The 15,418-nt window shown below is 43.6% G+C and overlaps 3 protein-coding genes across 9 annotated transcripts in view; 2 read left to right on the forward strand and 1 right to left on the reverse strand.

The window, feature by feature from the left end:
• The first annotated feature begins 400 nt into the window (after positions 1-400).
• On the forward strand, positions 401-5,727 carry LOC134221410 (uncharacterized). Its single transcript, XM_062700601.1, has 4 exons — positions 401-783; positions 903-3,866; positions 3,938-4,969; positions 5,028-5,727. Exons 1-4 carry the CDS (start codon positions 401-403, stop codon positions 5,725-5,727), a joined length of 5,079 nt encoding a protein of 1,692 aa, XP_062556585.1.
• A 5,134-nt stretch (positions 5,728-10,861) lies between these two features.
• The window catches only part of LOC134224264 (1-phosphatidylinositol 4,5-bisphosphate phosphodiesterase epsilon-1-like), a 66,843-nt gene continuing 62,286 nt past the window's right edge, over positions 10,862-15,418 (forward strand). The window contains exons 1-2 of one of the 7 annotated variants that reach the window (XM_062703593.1): positions 10,862-10,983; positions 11,572-12,061. The gene's annotated coding sequence lies outside the window, so the exon portion shown is untranslated. Of the gene's footprint in view, positions 10,984-11,010; positions 12,062-15,418 lie in introns of those variants that run through there. The other 6 variants (XM_062703595.1, XM_062703592.1, XM_062703596.1 and 3 more) reach the window with 6 other exon arrangements.
• The window catches only part of LOC134224266 (ADP-ribosylhydrolase ARH3-like), a 94,440-nt gene continuing 93,364 nt past the window's right edge, over positions 14,343-15,418 (reverse strand). Inside the window, exon 3 of the mRNA XM_062703600.1 lies at positions 14,343-14,393. Within this exon, the coding sequence (XP_062559584.1) occupies positions 14,358-14,393 (36 nt within the window). The 3' untranslated portion in view covers positions 14,343-14,357. The remainder of the gene's footprint in view (positions 14,394-15,418) is intronic.

Here is a 15,418-nt window from a genome sequence, read left to right on the forward strand (position 1 = left end):
TGGAACACGGAAATATTTAGAAGGGAGTAGGGCATGAAATTGGTGGCGAATTGCATGTTTTGCTTGCTAAGCTCTGTGGCTGTTGAATAATAAATTTATTGAAATGCATGTGAGTCCATCTTCTTTTTAGAGCAGTAGCCCTGTTGTCCGCCCATCAAAGTCTGATTTGGTCTCGGTTTTTTGCTGGAATTTGTTGTCTCGTTGGTTCATATAAGGTTGAATTCCACTTGCTGCCGTTCTGTCAATCCGTGGTCGCGTTGGGTGGTTCGTTGAGTCGATTATTGTGCAAAGTGAGACCAGCGCAGTGTTGTGAATTTGCTTTAGATATAGTGGAGTGCATTTGTTATCAGAACAGTGTTTCCCAAACATTGTTCCAAGTGTCAGTGTTGTGGAGTGAGTAATGCCAGATCTCAGAACGCTAAATAAACGGGAGCATCAGCTCAGAAAATCGCTTGAAGGAATTCAGCAATTCGTTGCTGGATATCAAGCAAGCAGAGATGCGCGACAGGTCTGCGTACGTCTGGAGGCATTGGAGACAGTATATGGCCAGTTCATCGATATTCGTATGCAGATTGAGCTGCTTTTAGAAGACGCAGTCGGGAAAGGCGATAAACAAGAAGAAGAAGCGTTGACGGAGGCGAATGACAAGGTGAGGCGGGACTTCGAAGACAATTTCTATGCATTGAAGGCAGACCTACTGGCCTTCAAGGTGGTTGGCTCCAATACACCGTCGACTTCTACGGGCCAGCAGTTCGATTTGCAAGCGGTATCCCAGTTTGCAAAGTGAAGCTTCCTGAGATCAAGCTGCCATCGTTCAGTGGAAAGCTTCATGACTGGGTGCCATACCGGGACAGCTTTCGAAGTCTCATTCACGGCAATTCCCTACTATCAGATGTCGACAGGTTCACTTACCTCCGGTCCTCCTTGTCTGGTGATGCACTACAGGAAGTTAGTTCAATCGACTTGTCAGCGGCCAATTACACTGTAGCATGGAAGGCACTGGAGGGTCGTTACGAAAATAAAAAACTTATCGTCAAAGCGCATCTTGACGCTCTTTTCGCGGTGGATAGCCTCAAGAAGGAGACATATGAAGGGCTTAATCAACTGATAGGCGACTTCGAGAAAAACCTGCAGATGCTGGAGAAAATCGGTGAGAAGCCGTCAGACTGGAGCACTATTCTAGCCTACATGGTGTGTACAAGATTGGACTTGGCGACTTTACGGCAGTGGGAAACCCACCACAACAGCAAAGAAGTGGCGAAGTACAGAGACTTGATGGACTTCCTCAAGAGCCACTGTTCTGTGCTGCAGTCTGTGGCACCACTTAAACCCTCCACTTCCAACCAACAACGATCGTCCCATGCAGCGGTGTGCCATACGACATTCAAATCGACAGCAACCTGCTGGTTTTGCAGTGAACCTCGCCATTCCGTGTTCCAGTGCGTCAGGTTCCAACGGATGACCGTGTCGGAGAGGATTGAAGCTGCCAACAAGAACAAGCTTTGTCGGAACTGTTTGTATCCAGGGCATTTCGCCAGAACGTGCGAGAAGGGAACGTGTCGTCAGTGTCGCCAGAAGCATCACACACTGCTGCACATTGAACAGTCTACATCCTCCGATCCACCCACGCAGTCAAGACCTCCGACAGTCAATCAACAACACAGACAGCCACAACAGCGATCTACACCACCGAACCAACAGACTCGGACTGCTAACACTGCCAACACACATGACTCACACACACAGCCAGCCACAGAACACGCCACCACAAGCCAAACACATGTAGCCCTCCCCATAACACCGACACAAAACATAGTTTTATCCACCGCCTTGGTCAGCATTAGAGACCGCTATGGCAGATCCGTGCTGGCACGAGCGCTGCTGGATTCGTGTTCGCAGCACTGTCTAATGACATCAAGTTTCGCTAGCAAACTCAAGCTAGACGAAATGCCAGTCTATTTGGCGATTCAAGGCATTGGATCGACTCAAATTGCTTCCACCAGGCTGGTTACCGCCGTAGTTAGTCCAAGATCGGTAAATATTTCATCGTTTGCCGAAGAAATGCAGTTCCATGTGCTGCCGAAGCTCACCGTGTCACTGCCTACGGCAAGCTTCTCCGTTACAACGTGGAATCTCCCAGATTCGGCGCTTCTTGCGGATCCCAGGTTCTACGAAACAGGACCGATCGATCTTATAATCGGAGCTGAATATTACATGGAACTGCTGAAGGAGGAAAGACGGAAAGCTACGGATGATGGTCCGACGGTGCAAGACACCGTATTTGGATGGATTATTTCCGGTCGTGTTCCTGAAGTTCCTGTTAGTGCATCGTACTCGGTAGTTCACGTGTGTTCAACGGCGGAGATACAAGAACAGCTTTCAAGGTTCTGGGAAGTGGAAACTTGTCATTCAGCCACTACATTTTCGGTCGAAGAGTCGACCTGTGAAGAAATCTTCGACAGAACAACGTTCAGGAACGAAGAAGGAAGGTACGTAGTTACGTTGCCGAAGAAAGAAGGAGTGATCCAGCAATTAGGCGAGTCAAGATCTACAGCAGTCAAGCGCTTCATAGGGATGGAGCGGAGGTTTGCAATCAATCCGGAGTTGAAGGTGCAATACGTGGAGTTTATGAACGAATATCTGGCCATGGGCCACATGCGAGAGATTTCCGAGGAAGAAACGAGCCCGTCGTCGTATTACTTGCCTCATCATGCTGTTATGAAGCCGGACAGCACAACGACAAAGTTGCGAGTCGTTTTCGATGCGTCATGCCGGACATCCAGCGGCGTTTCCCTGAACGACGCTCTGATGGTGGGACCTGTCGTTCAGGACATGATTGTGGACATTGCGCTCCGTTTCCGGACACACCGATTCGCTCTCGTAGGGGACGTCGCCAAAATGTATCGCATGATACTGCTGAATCCAGATGATCAGCAGCTGCAGAGGATCGTTTGGAGAGATAGTGCTGCGGAACCGATCCGAACATTCGCTCTCGCTACGGTTACGTATGGTACGGCAGCAGCTCCATACTTAGCAACGAAGTGTCTTCAGCGTCTGTCAGATGAAGGCCAAGATGCGTATCCCAGAGCTGCCAAAATCATCAGGAAGGACTTCTATGTAGATGACATGCTGTCTGGTGTGGACAATATCGAAGAAGGAAAGTTGCTCATAGGCCAGATCATAGTACTGCTGCAATCTGCGGGATTCTCTTTACGAAAGTGGAATTCAAACAGCAAAGAATTGCTGTCAGCGGTGCCGGAGGGATTGAGAGACGAACGGACGATCTTGGACTTGGATTCGTCGTCCGCTGCCGTAAAAACTTTAGGTTTGACCTGGGAGCCCGGCACCGACTGCTTCCGTTTCAGATCCCCAAGCTGGGATGAGTCTGCAGTAATAACGAAGCGATGCGTTCTATCAGATGCCTCTCGACTATTTGATCCGATAGGGCTAGTGGGCCCGGTCATCGTCCAGGCGAAAATTTTCCTACAAGAGCTGTGGAAACAAGACTGTGGGTGGGACGATCCACTGAACCCACAATTACAAGACCAGTGGCGTGAGTACCGGCGGAATTTGGTAGGTCTGGTAGACATTGCTGTCCCACGGTGGGTGGGAACTAGTTGCAACAACGAATTGGTAGAGCTCCATGGCTTCTGCGACGCTTCAATGAAGGCTTACGGTGCCTGCATCTACATCCGCACGGTTGAAGCAGACGGAAGCGTTCAAGTACACCTGCTGACCTCCAAATCTCGTGTAGCTCCGCTCGAGAATTTGAAGAAAAATAAGAAGTCTCTATCCATTCCTCGACTAGAGCTGTCATCAGCACTGCTTCTCACACACCTGTACGAGAAAGTCGTCAAAATATTCACGTAGACTCCAAGTGTTATTTCTGGACCGATTCCACTATCGTAGTGTGTTGGCTGTCATCGTCGCCATCCAGATGGAAGCAGTTCGTAGCAAATCGCGTCTCTGAAATCCAGCACGTTACGAAAGGGAGTGACTGGAACCACGTTGCTGGAGAAGACAACCCTGCGGACATCATTTCCCGTGGCATGTCGCCGACACAACTGCACTATGAATCGCGCTGGTTCCATGGACCGAATTGGCTGATACTGGATCGGCAATACTGGCCTGATTCCAAGCGGATCGACGAAAGCAGCATCGACAAGATGGATTTGGAAGAGAAGGTTGTTGTTGCTGTCCTTCCAACCATTTCACCAAGCGAGATATTCGGCCTTCGTTCGTCGCTAGCAGATCTAATACGGTTGACAGTTCATATCCGTCGATTTAAATGGAATGCATCGCCTGCAAATCGGTTCAACAGAAAGGTCGGCTACATCACTTCCCAAGAGTATGACGATGCTCTCAATGGGCTGGTGAAACAATCGCAGAGAGAAAGTTTCTCACAGGAGTTAGCAGATATCGCCAGATACGGCCAGGTGCAAGACTGTTCCAGAATCTCTGGATTGAATCCTCAACTTGCCGACGGTATATTGTGCGTTGGCGGCCGGTTGAGTAATGCAGCCGTACCAGATAGTCGGAAGCATCCGTACATCCTCGATCACCGTCATCCCCTCACAAAACTCATCGTAGTTTATTACCATCGGAAGTACTTCCATGCTGGCCAGCAGCAGATGGTATCGGCAGTTCGAGAACAATTCTGGCCCACGAGCGTCAGGAACCTCGCAAGACAAGTGGTCCACGAATGTGTCCAATGTTTTCGTGCGAAACCTAAAATCCAAGATCAACTGATGGCTGATTTACCTCCGGCAAGAGTTCGGCCATGTTTTCCCTTCCAAAGGGTCGGAGTAGACTACTGTGGCCCATTCTACGTGTCGTACCCGCAACGTCGAGCACGGCCGATTAAGTGTTTCGTGGCCGTATATGTATGCCTAGTTACCAAAGCGGTACACTTAGAACTAGCAGCGGATCTGACCACACAGGCGTTCCTGGGAACTCTGCATCGTTTTTCGTCTCGTTGTGGGAAGCCGTCGCTCATAAGATAATGCGACTAACTTCGTTGGCGCCAGGCGGAAACTGAATGAACTTGTGCAGCTATTCGCTAGCCAACAATTCAATGAGGAGGTACTACGGCAGACTGCCGAAGATAGAATCGAGTTCCAGTTCATACCAGCTCGTTCGCCCAACTTCGGTGGACTGTGGGAATCAGCGGTCAAATCGTTCAAGAACCTGTTCAAGCGAACAATTGGCACTCGCGCTTTGCAGTATGACAAGATGCAGACATTCTTGACAAAGGCAGAAGCGATCTTAAATTCGAGGCCGCTGACACCGATCAGCAATGATCCGGACGATTTCGAGGCCCTCACACCAGGACATTTCTTGATCCAGCGGCCTCTGATTGCTATTCCGGAGCCTGACCTTGCTGGCATTCCGGAGAATAGGCTTTCGGCTTGGGAAATGGAAACAAAATTTACCCAGCAATTGTGGAGAAAATGGTCCAAGCAATACCTGTCCAATCTCCACAATAGGACAAAATGGACACGACAAAGGAACAACATTGCAGTTGGCACCATGGTTGTTCTTAAAGAGGAAAATTTGCCACCGTTAAAGTGGCAACTGGCACGGGTGGTAGAAGTTCACCCAGGGTCCGACGGGAACATACGAGTTGTAACCGTTCGAACAAAAGACGGCAGTTACCAGCGAGCGATCTCTAAGATCTGTGTGCTGCCAATCAGAAACAATAATTCGTTATCCGATGGGGAGAACTAGGACTCCTCCAACGGCGGGGGCCTAGAAGCCCCCGCACACCCAGTAAGTTATGTATTTTTTCTTTTTTTCAAAAAGTGACCGTTTCATTTTCCTCCAGACATGCCTACCGGAGATTTGGCCTAGCCAATACTGCAGACAACTAACCAGAATCAGTTGTCTTGAGTCAAAAATTGCTCGAAAATGAAATGAGGTAATATGTGTCGTGTCCTTGGTGGTAGTTGCATGTGCATCCAGTCCCGTCTATTTAGTCCAGCAGTTCGGCTAGGACTATCGGTAGTATTTGGCCTTGTCCAGCAACTCAAACTCCGAATCACGTTTGGTATTTTGAGGTACACTTCAATGGAAGCGAACGGAGGCAGAGGTGCGCAATTCTGCCTCACTGAATTTATGCTGTGATCATCCGCTGGTTTGGCCACCTATGCGGATCGTCTTGGCACATTGAATTCAGCATCCTTCACCGTAGCCATCGAATTTGACCAGAGCTTGGAGGCAAGCGAAAAACTACCAGTTGCAGCGAGAGAGAGGGATCATCGGCGCCGCTTGGGCGTCCAACGGAGGCCTTAGGGCCTCCACTCAGGCAAGTCGTTTTTTATTTCAGCATTATAGTTTAAAAAAGCACCCTCTCATTCGATTCAGAGTTCACCAACGTCACACATGGCACTGAATGCCATTTTGTCGAAGCCGTATTCGAAGCCAATAATGTCAAGTCAACCATCGCAAAAGTCGTCCAACACCGTCCAGTCATCATCGTCTCAATCGTCATCTTCATGCGAAATCTGAATTCATCTATGTATCGTGAAACATCGAGTCATCCAAGGAAATGTCATCTAAGTTTACAGTCCACAAAGTCTTCAAAATTACATCAAAGTCGTCGTACTCATAGAAATCCGGTCATCGCATTCCAAGTTATTGTGGTCCATACCAAGAAGTCCTCATCATTCGTCGTGAAGCACCCCTTTTATTCGAATAATCGTCGACGAGACCTGAAAATGCATCATCAGTGTCAGCGTCCATCGAATGAGTCATCCAATCCATTGTTTACACTACACAGTCTACAACCAATCTCATGCCACCTGGCAGACAGCTTCTACTAACGGAACATCAGGCATATAAACTTGTCTGCCAGGTAAGTTGTTCCGATTTTACAGGAAATTCTACACGATACTACATTTGCCGTTCACTTTCATCGAGGTAAACAAACAACTACGTCGCCATCCGCATCACCAGCCGACGAACAGACTACAGGAAATATAGGCACCTAGTTCGAAGCAATGAATTCGCTGTCGTCGTCGTTGTATGAGGTCCATCTCCAGCTCCGGCACCCGTATCAGCAACAGTACATAGATAGTATATAGCGAAGCGTAGCTAATGATTTTAAAAACAAACGTTGGTTAGAGTAAGAACATTTGAAATTAGGGATTTCAAGGCGGCCGGTTATGGTTGCGCCAGTCTGAAGCAGACAGAAAATAAGTGACCAAACATGTTCCACACTATCTGTAAAACTAGTCTTCCTCTTTTCTCTGCAGCAAACTTTTGGTCTGTTTCATGTCGCACGGAAAGTGTCGTGTAGGTATGCATCCCTTGTGCTGCGATCGCTTCCCGATCGTTGATCAGCTGTTTATGCACATATGTAAAGTTTAGTTCAGAATAAACAACCGTCGCGAGAAGAACTAATTTATCTCGCCTCTCGTGTCGTCAATAAAAGAGTACGTTTTCTATGTTCGCGCAATAAAGTGTTTTTATGTTCAATACGTCGCGAGTTTTAAAAAATTGAAAGGTGTCCGAAAGAACCCGTCTAAGTGACGCGCGAACAGGCTCATTATACGCCTAATTGATGATGATGATAATAATATTATTGTATCAAGGCACCTGCCTATAACACTGGTCATATCTGACAAACGATTTGATACTGTCTATTTTATTATTTGTATTTCATCAAACTTCTCTATGAAGGGCCAAAAATGGGTGGGATGATTCCATAAGCAGAATTATTAATACCATCATGTTGAAGTTTCCCAGATTAACACAATAAATGGAGAGAAGATGCCCACCAGGCCCATTATACGAAGAAGAAGAAAAAACAAACGCTTAGTACCAACAAGTGTCCAATGAGGTGCTTGCAGAAGCGGCGAAGCGCCTGCAGACGAAGAAAGCCCCTGGTCTGGATGGAATACCGAACGTGGCGGTGAAAGCTGCGCTCGTGGCATGTCCGGATATGTTCAGAACAGTGCTGCAAAAGTGCCTGGACGAAGGCAACTTCCCAGAAATGTGGAAGATTCAGAAGCTGGTGTTGCTGCCGAAACCAGGAAAGCCTCCGGGTAATCCGGACCAAGGATGTTATCGATCATTTAGTAATTTGCGTTCGATCATTTAGTAGTTTGTCAATAAGTCATTCCAGAAGCTGAATTTCAAAATGTGTTGTATGGTGGGCTTCTAGTGTGAAGGTTTATTTACAACTTTGCCTAATGGTTTGTTGTTAGAATTCAACTAATAACGGAGCTATAGCGCTAGTTGTAGTAGCTTTAACTAAATGATAGGAATTTTGTTATCATTTAGTCTAAGTTACTGAAACTATAGCTCCGTTATTAGTGGGATTCAGACAACGAACTATTAGGTAGAGTTGTCGAAAATCCTTCGCACTAGAAGTCCACCATACAACACATTTTGAAATTCAGCTTCTGGGATGAGTTATCGACAAACTACTAAATGATCGAACGCAAATTACTAAATGATCGATAACATCCTTGATCCGGACAGACCTATATGTCTGTTGGACACACTCGGGAAGCTCCTGGAGAGGATTATCCTGAATAGGCTTGCGAAATGTACGAGGCGAGCGCGGACTGTCGAAGATGCAGTTTGGGTTCCGCAAAGGAGTATCGACGGTGGATGCTATTCGGACAGTACTCGAGAGCGCTGAGAAGGCGTCCAAACAGAAGCGAAGAGGAGATCGATATTGCGCTGTGGTAACAATAGACGTAAAAAATGCGTTAAATAGTGCCAGTTTCGAAGCCATCGCATCAGCGCTGCAAAGAATGCGGGTTCCTGGTTACCTGTGCCATTGCCATATCCTGAAGAGCTACTTTCAGTGCATAGTGTTGGTGTACGACACTAACGAAGGGCGTAAGTCGATGCGGGTTACAGCGGGCGTTTCTCAAGGCTCCATTCTCGGTCCAACTCTTTGGAACGGGATGTACGATAGAGTCCTGAGTCTGCGTTTGCCTAGAAAAGTTAAAATCGTGGGTTTTGCGGACGACGTGTCACTGACGGTGATGGGAGAGACACTTGAAGAAGTAGAGGTGTTGGCGACGGAGGCGATAGCAATGATCGAGAGCTGGATGAACGGAGTGAAGCTGCAAATAGCTCACCATAAGACGGAGGTGCTATTAGTCAGAAACTGTAAGGCGATTCAGCGGATGGAGATCGTCGTTGGTGATCATGCGATTGCATCGAAGCGATCACTGAAACATCTGGGGGTGATGATCGATGACCGGCTAAATTTCAATAGCCACGTCGTTTACGTCTGCGAAAAGTCGGCGAAGGCTATGAACGCAATAGCAAGGATCATGCCAAACGTTGGCGGTCCAAGAAGTAGCACCAGATGTCTACTAGCTAGTGTCGCGTCCTCGTTACTGCGGTATGGAGTCCCCGCTTGGGATAATGCGCTGGAAACCAAGTGGAACCGTAGAAGGCTACAAAGTGCGACTACGAGAGACTACGACTCGCGAGAGTCAACAGAACGATATCGTCGGAGGCAGTATGCGTTATCGCCGGGATGGTCCCTATCTGCATCAGCCTAGCGGAAGATATTGAGTGCTATAATCGGAAAGACACGAGAAACGTGAGAAAGATGGAGAGAATCCTTTCAATGGAGAGGTGGCAGCATGAATGGGACAGTACGGACAATGGAAGGTGGACCCACCGACTCATTCCAAACTTGTCAACGTGGATGAACAGAAAGCATGGCGAAGTAAACTTTCACCTGACACAGTTCCTGTCAGGCCACGGCTGCTTCAGGAAGTATTTACATCGGTTTGGGCATGCTGCTTCGCCATTTTGCCCGGAGTGTGAGAACATCGAGGAGACACGTGATCTTTGAATGTTCCAGGTTTGAGGCAGTTCGAAGGGAAATACACGTTTTAAACCAAGAGAACGTGATAGAAAAAATGTGCCGAGAGGAAAGCACATGGAATGTAGTCTACAGGGTAGCTACACGGATTTTATCCGAGTTGCAGAAGAAATGGCGTAACGACCAAAGAGCATCGGTATCGGGAGGCGTAGGCTAGATCCGTCGTCGGGGACTAGACCGAGTAGTTCGCGATGAAATACAACCAGTTACGGGTCGTCAGGGCACCAGTGAACCGGACGTTCTGCTCCCCCGGAATCGCTGGACTGACCTTGGCACTCGTCTGGTTAGCGTACTTCTGTCGGAGTAAGTTAGATTCCCCGTTGGCACGAGTCCGAGTAGAGTGTGAAGAATTAGCTGCTAAAGTCGCCGAGACACCAGTCACTTCAAGGTGAAGGCTGGGTACACCGGCGATAGTATAAAGCAGTGGTGCTGAACAGCACAACAGGCCGACTTTTCCGAAGTAAAGCATATTGGTAGTACCGGAGAAGTTTAGGTAAAGACACGAATAGGAATGGTAGTATCCATGAAGTAGTAGTAGTAGTTTATCTTGCGGTCCGAGGGTAAGCAAGGTAACAAAACAAGTAAAGGAGGTTTTTTCCCTCAGTCGAGGGTTTTTCCTCCCACCACGGTGGAAGCAAGCTTCCATAGAAGCAAGATTACCTAATTAATAATAAAATTAATAAAATATAATTAATAAAAAAAAGAAAAAAAAACACACACACACAATCTAATACAGAAAAAAAATATCATTATTTGTCAATTCAATAGTTAACAGAAATTACGTTTTGGCTATACTATTCTATAAACACAAAAATTGTAGTCCAGTTTTGCCGGATCTAACAAATCAATACACATTGTGTACAGCTGGAACATCGAGGAGAAAAGCACTTCCCCTCTACATTTTCCGAAGTTTTCCGATCGATGATAAGCAAGGCATCGCTATAAACCGGCCTGCATTAGCTAGAAAAGCTCATTTCACACGTGTCAGCTCAAATAAACGGTCGCAAGTTTCGTATTATAATGTGAAGATAAAATGTAAAGAATATCTGTAGTTTGATATACAGTGATAGGATTTGATTGTAATTTGAAAATGTGTTGTATACCAAACTATTGAATAAACAGATATGGTATGCATTATTAGATAGCTACCATTAAATATTTATTAGAACACCCACCCTTCAGTGATTTGCAGTGAATTTACAAGTTACATTTTCCAGAGCGAATGTGTTGGTGAGCAACTCACGCATCCAGAACCGAACTTTGAACGAAGGCAATCGAAAATTTATGGTGAAATTCATTGGTTCACGGAATTTTCATCACAGTTCTTTATTTGACGTTGCTAAGCTCGGAGGCTACCTGTTTGCTGCACGGAACTAGGGCGTGAAAATTTTCATACATTTCATGTGATTATTTCTGAAGCGTTATTGGTAACTTTATTCAACATATTAACAGGATCTGGATAACGATCATTCCTTTGAACCTTATTTCCGGCTTATAAAAGTTCAAAATCATGTGTAGTGATTGGAAGAGAAGAAAAATGTCCATGAAAGGACGCTGAGGGTAGGACATAACTCCCCGGATGGAAAATTTCCATTCATGGGTAGTGTGAGCTTGTAATATTATACGTACGTGAAAATGTGTGCTCATCAAGCTATAATCCAAAAGAAAAAAACTCAATAATTCTGCAAACAGTTTTTGGGTTGTTCCTTTTTTAGAACTGTTACATGTTGGAATTAGTAGGAATAACCACCCGCATGTATAATTGATTGGAAAGTTTTTGTTTCATATGAGTGCGACTGATGTCTGTGTGCTGAATCTCCATTCTGCTCTGGCGAACGAAAACACTCCAGTCTGGTGAGATCAAGAAAGAACGAGAGTGAGAGTGTGAAAACAGTTTACATTTTCCAATAAAACCAAGAGAACTGAACAGTGTGAATATAGCAATACCAAGAAGAGAGAAAAACACCTCAAACGAGAGGAAAACTTTTCGTTCTTTGTGTGTTTATGCAATCAAATTTGATGTGAAAACATAGCCATAAGCTATCCGAAGACATTGGCTTTTCTCGGAATACTCCTAGACTCGTTGTGGGTAAGACAAAGAAAAAGTTTCAATTAATACAAATAGTGTGCGACGGAGACGAGCTATACAGTGTTTAAATGCGATTTTGGAGCAATTTTTAAAACGTTCACAATAAGCGGAATATGGTAAGTATGTAAATATTGCGTAATTCTTTACTAAAATTAATAAAATTCGCCTCATAACCTTCAAAATACGATACTACTAATGGTAATTGAGCTCTGCATGGTAATTAAAACATCAACAACGTTTTGAAAATTTCATTTCCAACTAATTTTATACTGGGAACTAGTTCAAGTACTGGGATAGAAGGACTGACAAAAATCACTTAAATAAAGATAAAAAAAAAAATAGAAGGACTGACAAAATTCATCGAGAAATTATATCCCTTCCAAATTCACTAATTTCTTGAATTGTCAAATTTGTCTTAAACGTTCGAATAGAAAATTGTTTTCTCTTGTCATAGTTCGAGTTAGTCTTCTCCTTCAATGGGGTTACATTCCAACTGGAACTTGGCCTGCTTTTCAACTTAGTATTCTATTAGCATTTCCTCAGTTATTAATTGAAAGCTTTTATATGCCCGCCTTTGCATGAGTATGTATCTTGTGTGGCAAGTACAATGGGTATACTATGTCCAGGGTGTCGAGAAAGTTTCCTACCCAAAAACATGTTAGACCGGAACGAGAATCGAACTCGCCATCTCCGGATTGGCAATCCTACGCCTTTCGAGGCTACTGGAGACCCAGTTCGAGTTAGTATTGTCGCACTTAATTACATGCTGAAGGTTCGATCTCTGTTTTTTCTTGCTTTATTCACGTCATGTTTTGTGGTATAAGCTTATCACGTCCTTAGAAAATTCTAAATAAAATATTATTCAATTCGGGGAAATTAATAGAACAGTACTCACTAGTCTTATTGCAAGTTTTTGTTTTATTTTCCAGAGAAATTCACCAAATAATTTTTGCAAGAATTCTCGAAACGAATTCTGCAAGAAATCATGGATGATTTTTTATGTAATATTATCGGAAAAATTTCTGCAAATTATGTTGGACAAATTTAATTGCAACTACGAAAAAGGAATTACAGTGTTGACCCGATTTTGTCACTCCCCGATTTTGTCTACCCCCGATTTTATCACGTTTTCGACCCGATTTTATCACGTCCCGATTTTATCACGTTTTCGACCCAATTTTGTCACCCCAAACAAATTTATCATTATTTTTATTTTCTATTTACGAAAATACCACAAACAACATTGATTTTCATGAAATAACTTTCACCGTTTGTAGTTTATCACGATCGACTTCTGAGCACCTGGGAAATATTCTGTAAGCATTTTCGACAAGAAATAACGGGTACCGTCCACGCATTTAGCCTTTCCAAGGCATAAAATGATTCATATTTGTGGAATGAATTGAAAAATTGGAAATATTTTTTTTCAAATTTTGTCACATACCCTGTTTTATCACCCCAAAATTCACCAGGGGGGGTGATAAAATCGGGATATTACTGTATTTATTACTAGCAGACCCGACGAACTTCGTTTCGCCTAAAATTGTTTAGTACTCGAGTTATGCAGAAATTTCGGTTTCATTTGTATGGGAGCCCCCCTTTCCGAAGGAGGGAGGGGTCTCGAACCATCTTAAGAACCTTCCCCGACCCCAAAAACCTCTGCATATAAATTTTCACGCCGATCGGTTCAGTAGTTTCGGAGTCTATAAGGTTCAGATAGACAGAAATTCATTTTTATGTATATAGATTATATAAATTTATATTATATTATTATTATAAGTTTCAGTAACATTTTCACAGAAATTCCTACCGAGAACTTGTGGAAAATTTTTAGTAAAAATCCTTGGAGAAATTTACGAATGAAATTTTCTTCTGAAAATTTCCGCACATATGTTGAAATATTTTTTCTACAATTTGATTTTGATAGAATTTTGTTCTTAGTAATCATTATATTTTTTCAAATGTTGTAACAAGTTTTTATTAATATATGTTAGGAAAAATGACTAACACTGTATTGTCCAAAAATAGACATTTAAAATGGATGTAGCTAAGTCTCCCAGGCTAATATATCAAAATGCTGATATAATTTAAAAATGTTCACTGTCATAAGACGAGTTTAGCACAATTCCATTTAATTCCACCACCTCGTAATACTTTTACATATACGTATTTCGACCTCAACTGTAAGGTCGTCTTCAGTGTCTCGTATTTGACTCGACTTGTCGAGTTGTTGAGATCGAAATACGTATATGTAAAAGTATTACGAGGTGTTGGAATTAAATGGAATTGTGCTTCAAATATGCATGTAGTTTTAGTTTAAATTCACATTAAAAATCCATCATGTTTCATGAAGCGCATCTTGAAATTGTCCAAAATTTGATGATTCGTGATTCGTGTATATTTGACCAGAACTCAGTTCTTGATGGAAATGGCGCCGATTTGACAACCCTGGAATAAGTGAAACGAAACATTTAGTAACGTGAAGCTATTAGAGTTAGTGCGGACATGCAATGCGATGTGAACAACAGTGAATAGCAAAAATAATTATTATCAAGGAACTATTACTATTACAAGAAAAAAAATTAAGTTAGTCTCACGTATCGCAGAACTGAAGACAAAAAAGTTGTTGTTATCTGTATGCTATTGGTAATGTACTTCACTGAAAACTAAACATCGATTGAACGATTTTCATACCCCCAAATCCTTTCATGCACTGTTACCTATGAAGAAATTATACTGTTGAAATAACACGCACCTCTGGTAGCTTAGCGGTAGTAAGAATTGTAGCTGCAAAACAAGTTATACTAAATGTGGAAGATTTCCACTTCCACTTTCCAGGAAGTCCAGGAAAAGCTGCCAATGTTTTTGATTAGGATTTCTACCTTTGATATCGCACTTTAATTTTGAAATGCAACGTACCACCTAAATAAATACTGCGAGGTGGCAATGTCTGAAGTACGGAACACGATGCCAGTAAATAAGAAGAAAAATAATGTGTCCTACTTTTGCTGGCTTCAAGCTAATATTAATAAATTATAGGCAATCGAAGTGGATAGCTATGGAAAACGAATAGCGGACCCCACCCGTGATGTTGATGAGAATAATAAAAACGTAGAAGTCCCTCAGGATCACGTCCTAAGTTGTTTTCGTGTCTTTTTTATGCGAGCAAAGGGCCGGATCGATATGGTCTGTTGCTACGCCCATACTGCGTTGTTTATGTAGGATGTGAACCGGACATATCATCGCAGTTGACTCCTTGTAATGGTAAGCATAACAGAGCTTAACACCATATGTATGGTATCATGGTTCGAAATTAACCACAGATGCGATTCAGAGTTTTTCAGTATATATGCTAAGTTAGAAAAAAAAGCATATTTGTGCAAACAATAACCATCTGTTTGTTCCTTTGTTTTCTATTTTTGCATAATTATGAGATCAACTGTTGACATAAAAAAACAATTTTAAATGCATCA

The sequence above is a fragment of the Armigeres subalbatus genome, chromosome 3 (genome assembly GCF_024139115.2).
Source record: "Armigeres subalbatus isolate Guangzhou_Male chromosome 3, GZ_Asu_2, whole genome shotgun sequence".
Classification (NCBI taxonomy): Eukaryota; Metazoa; Arthropoda; class Insecta; order Diptera; family Culicidae; genus Armigeres; species Armigeres subalbatus.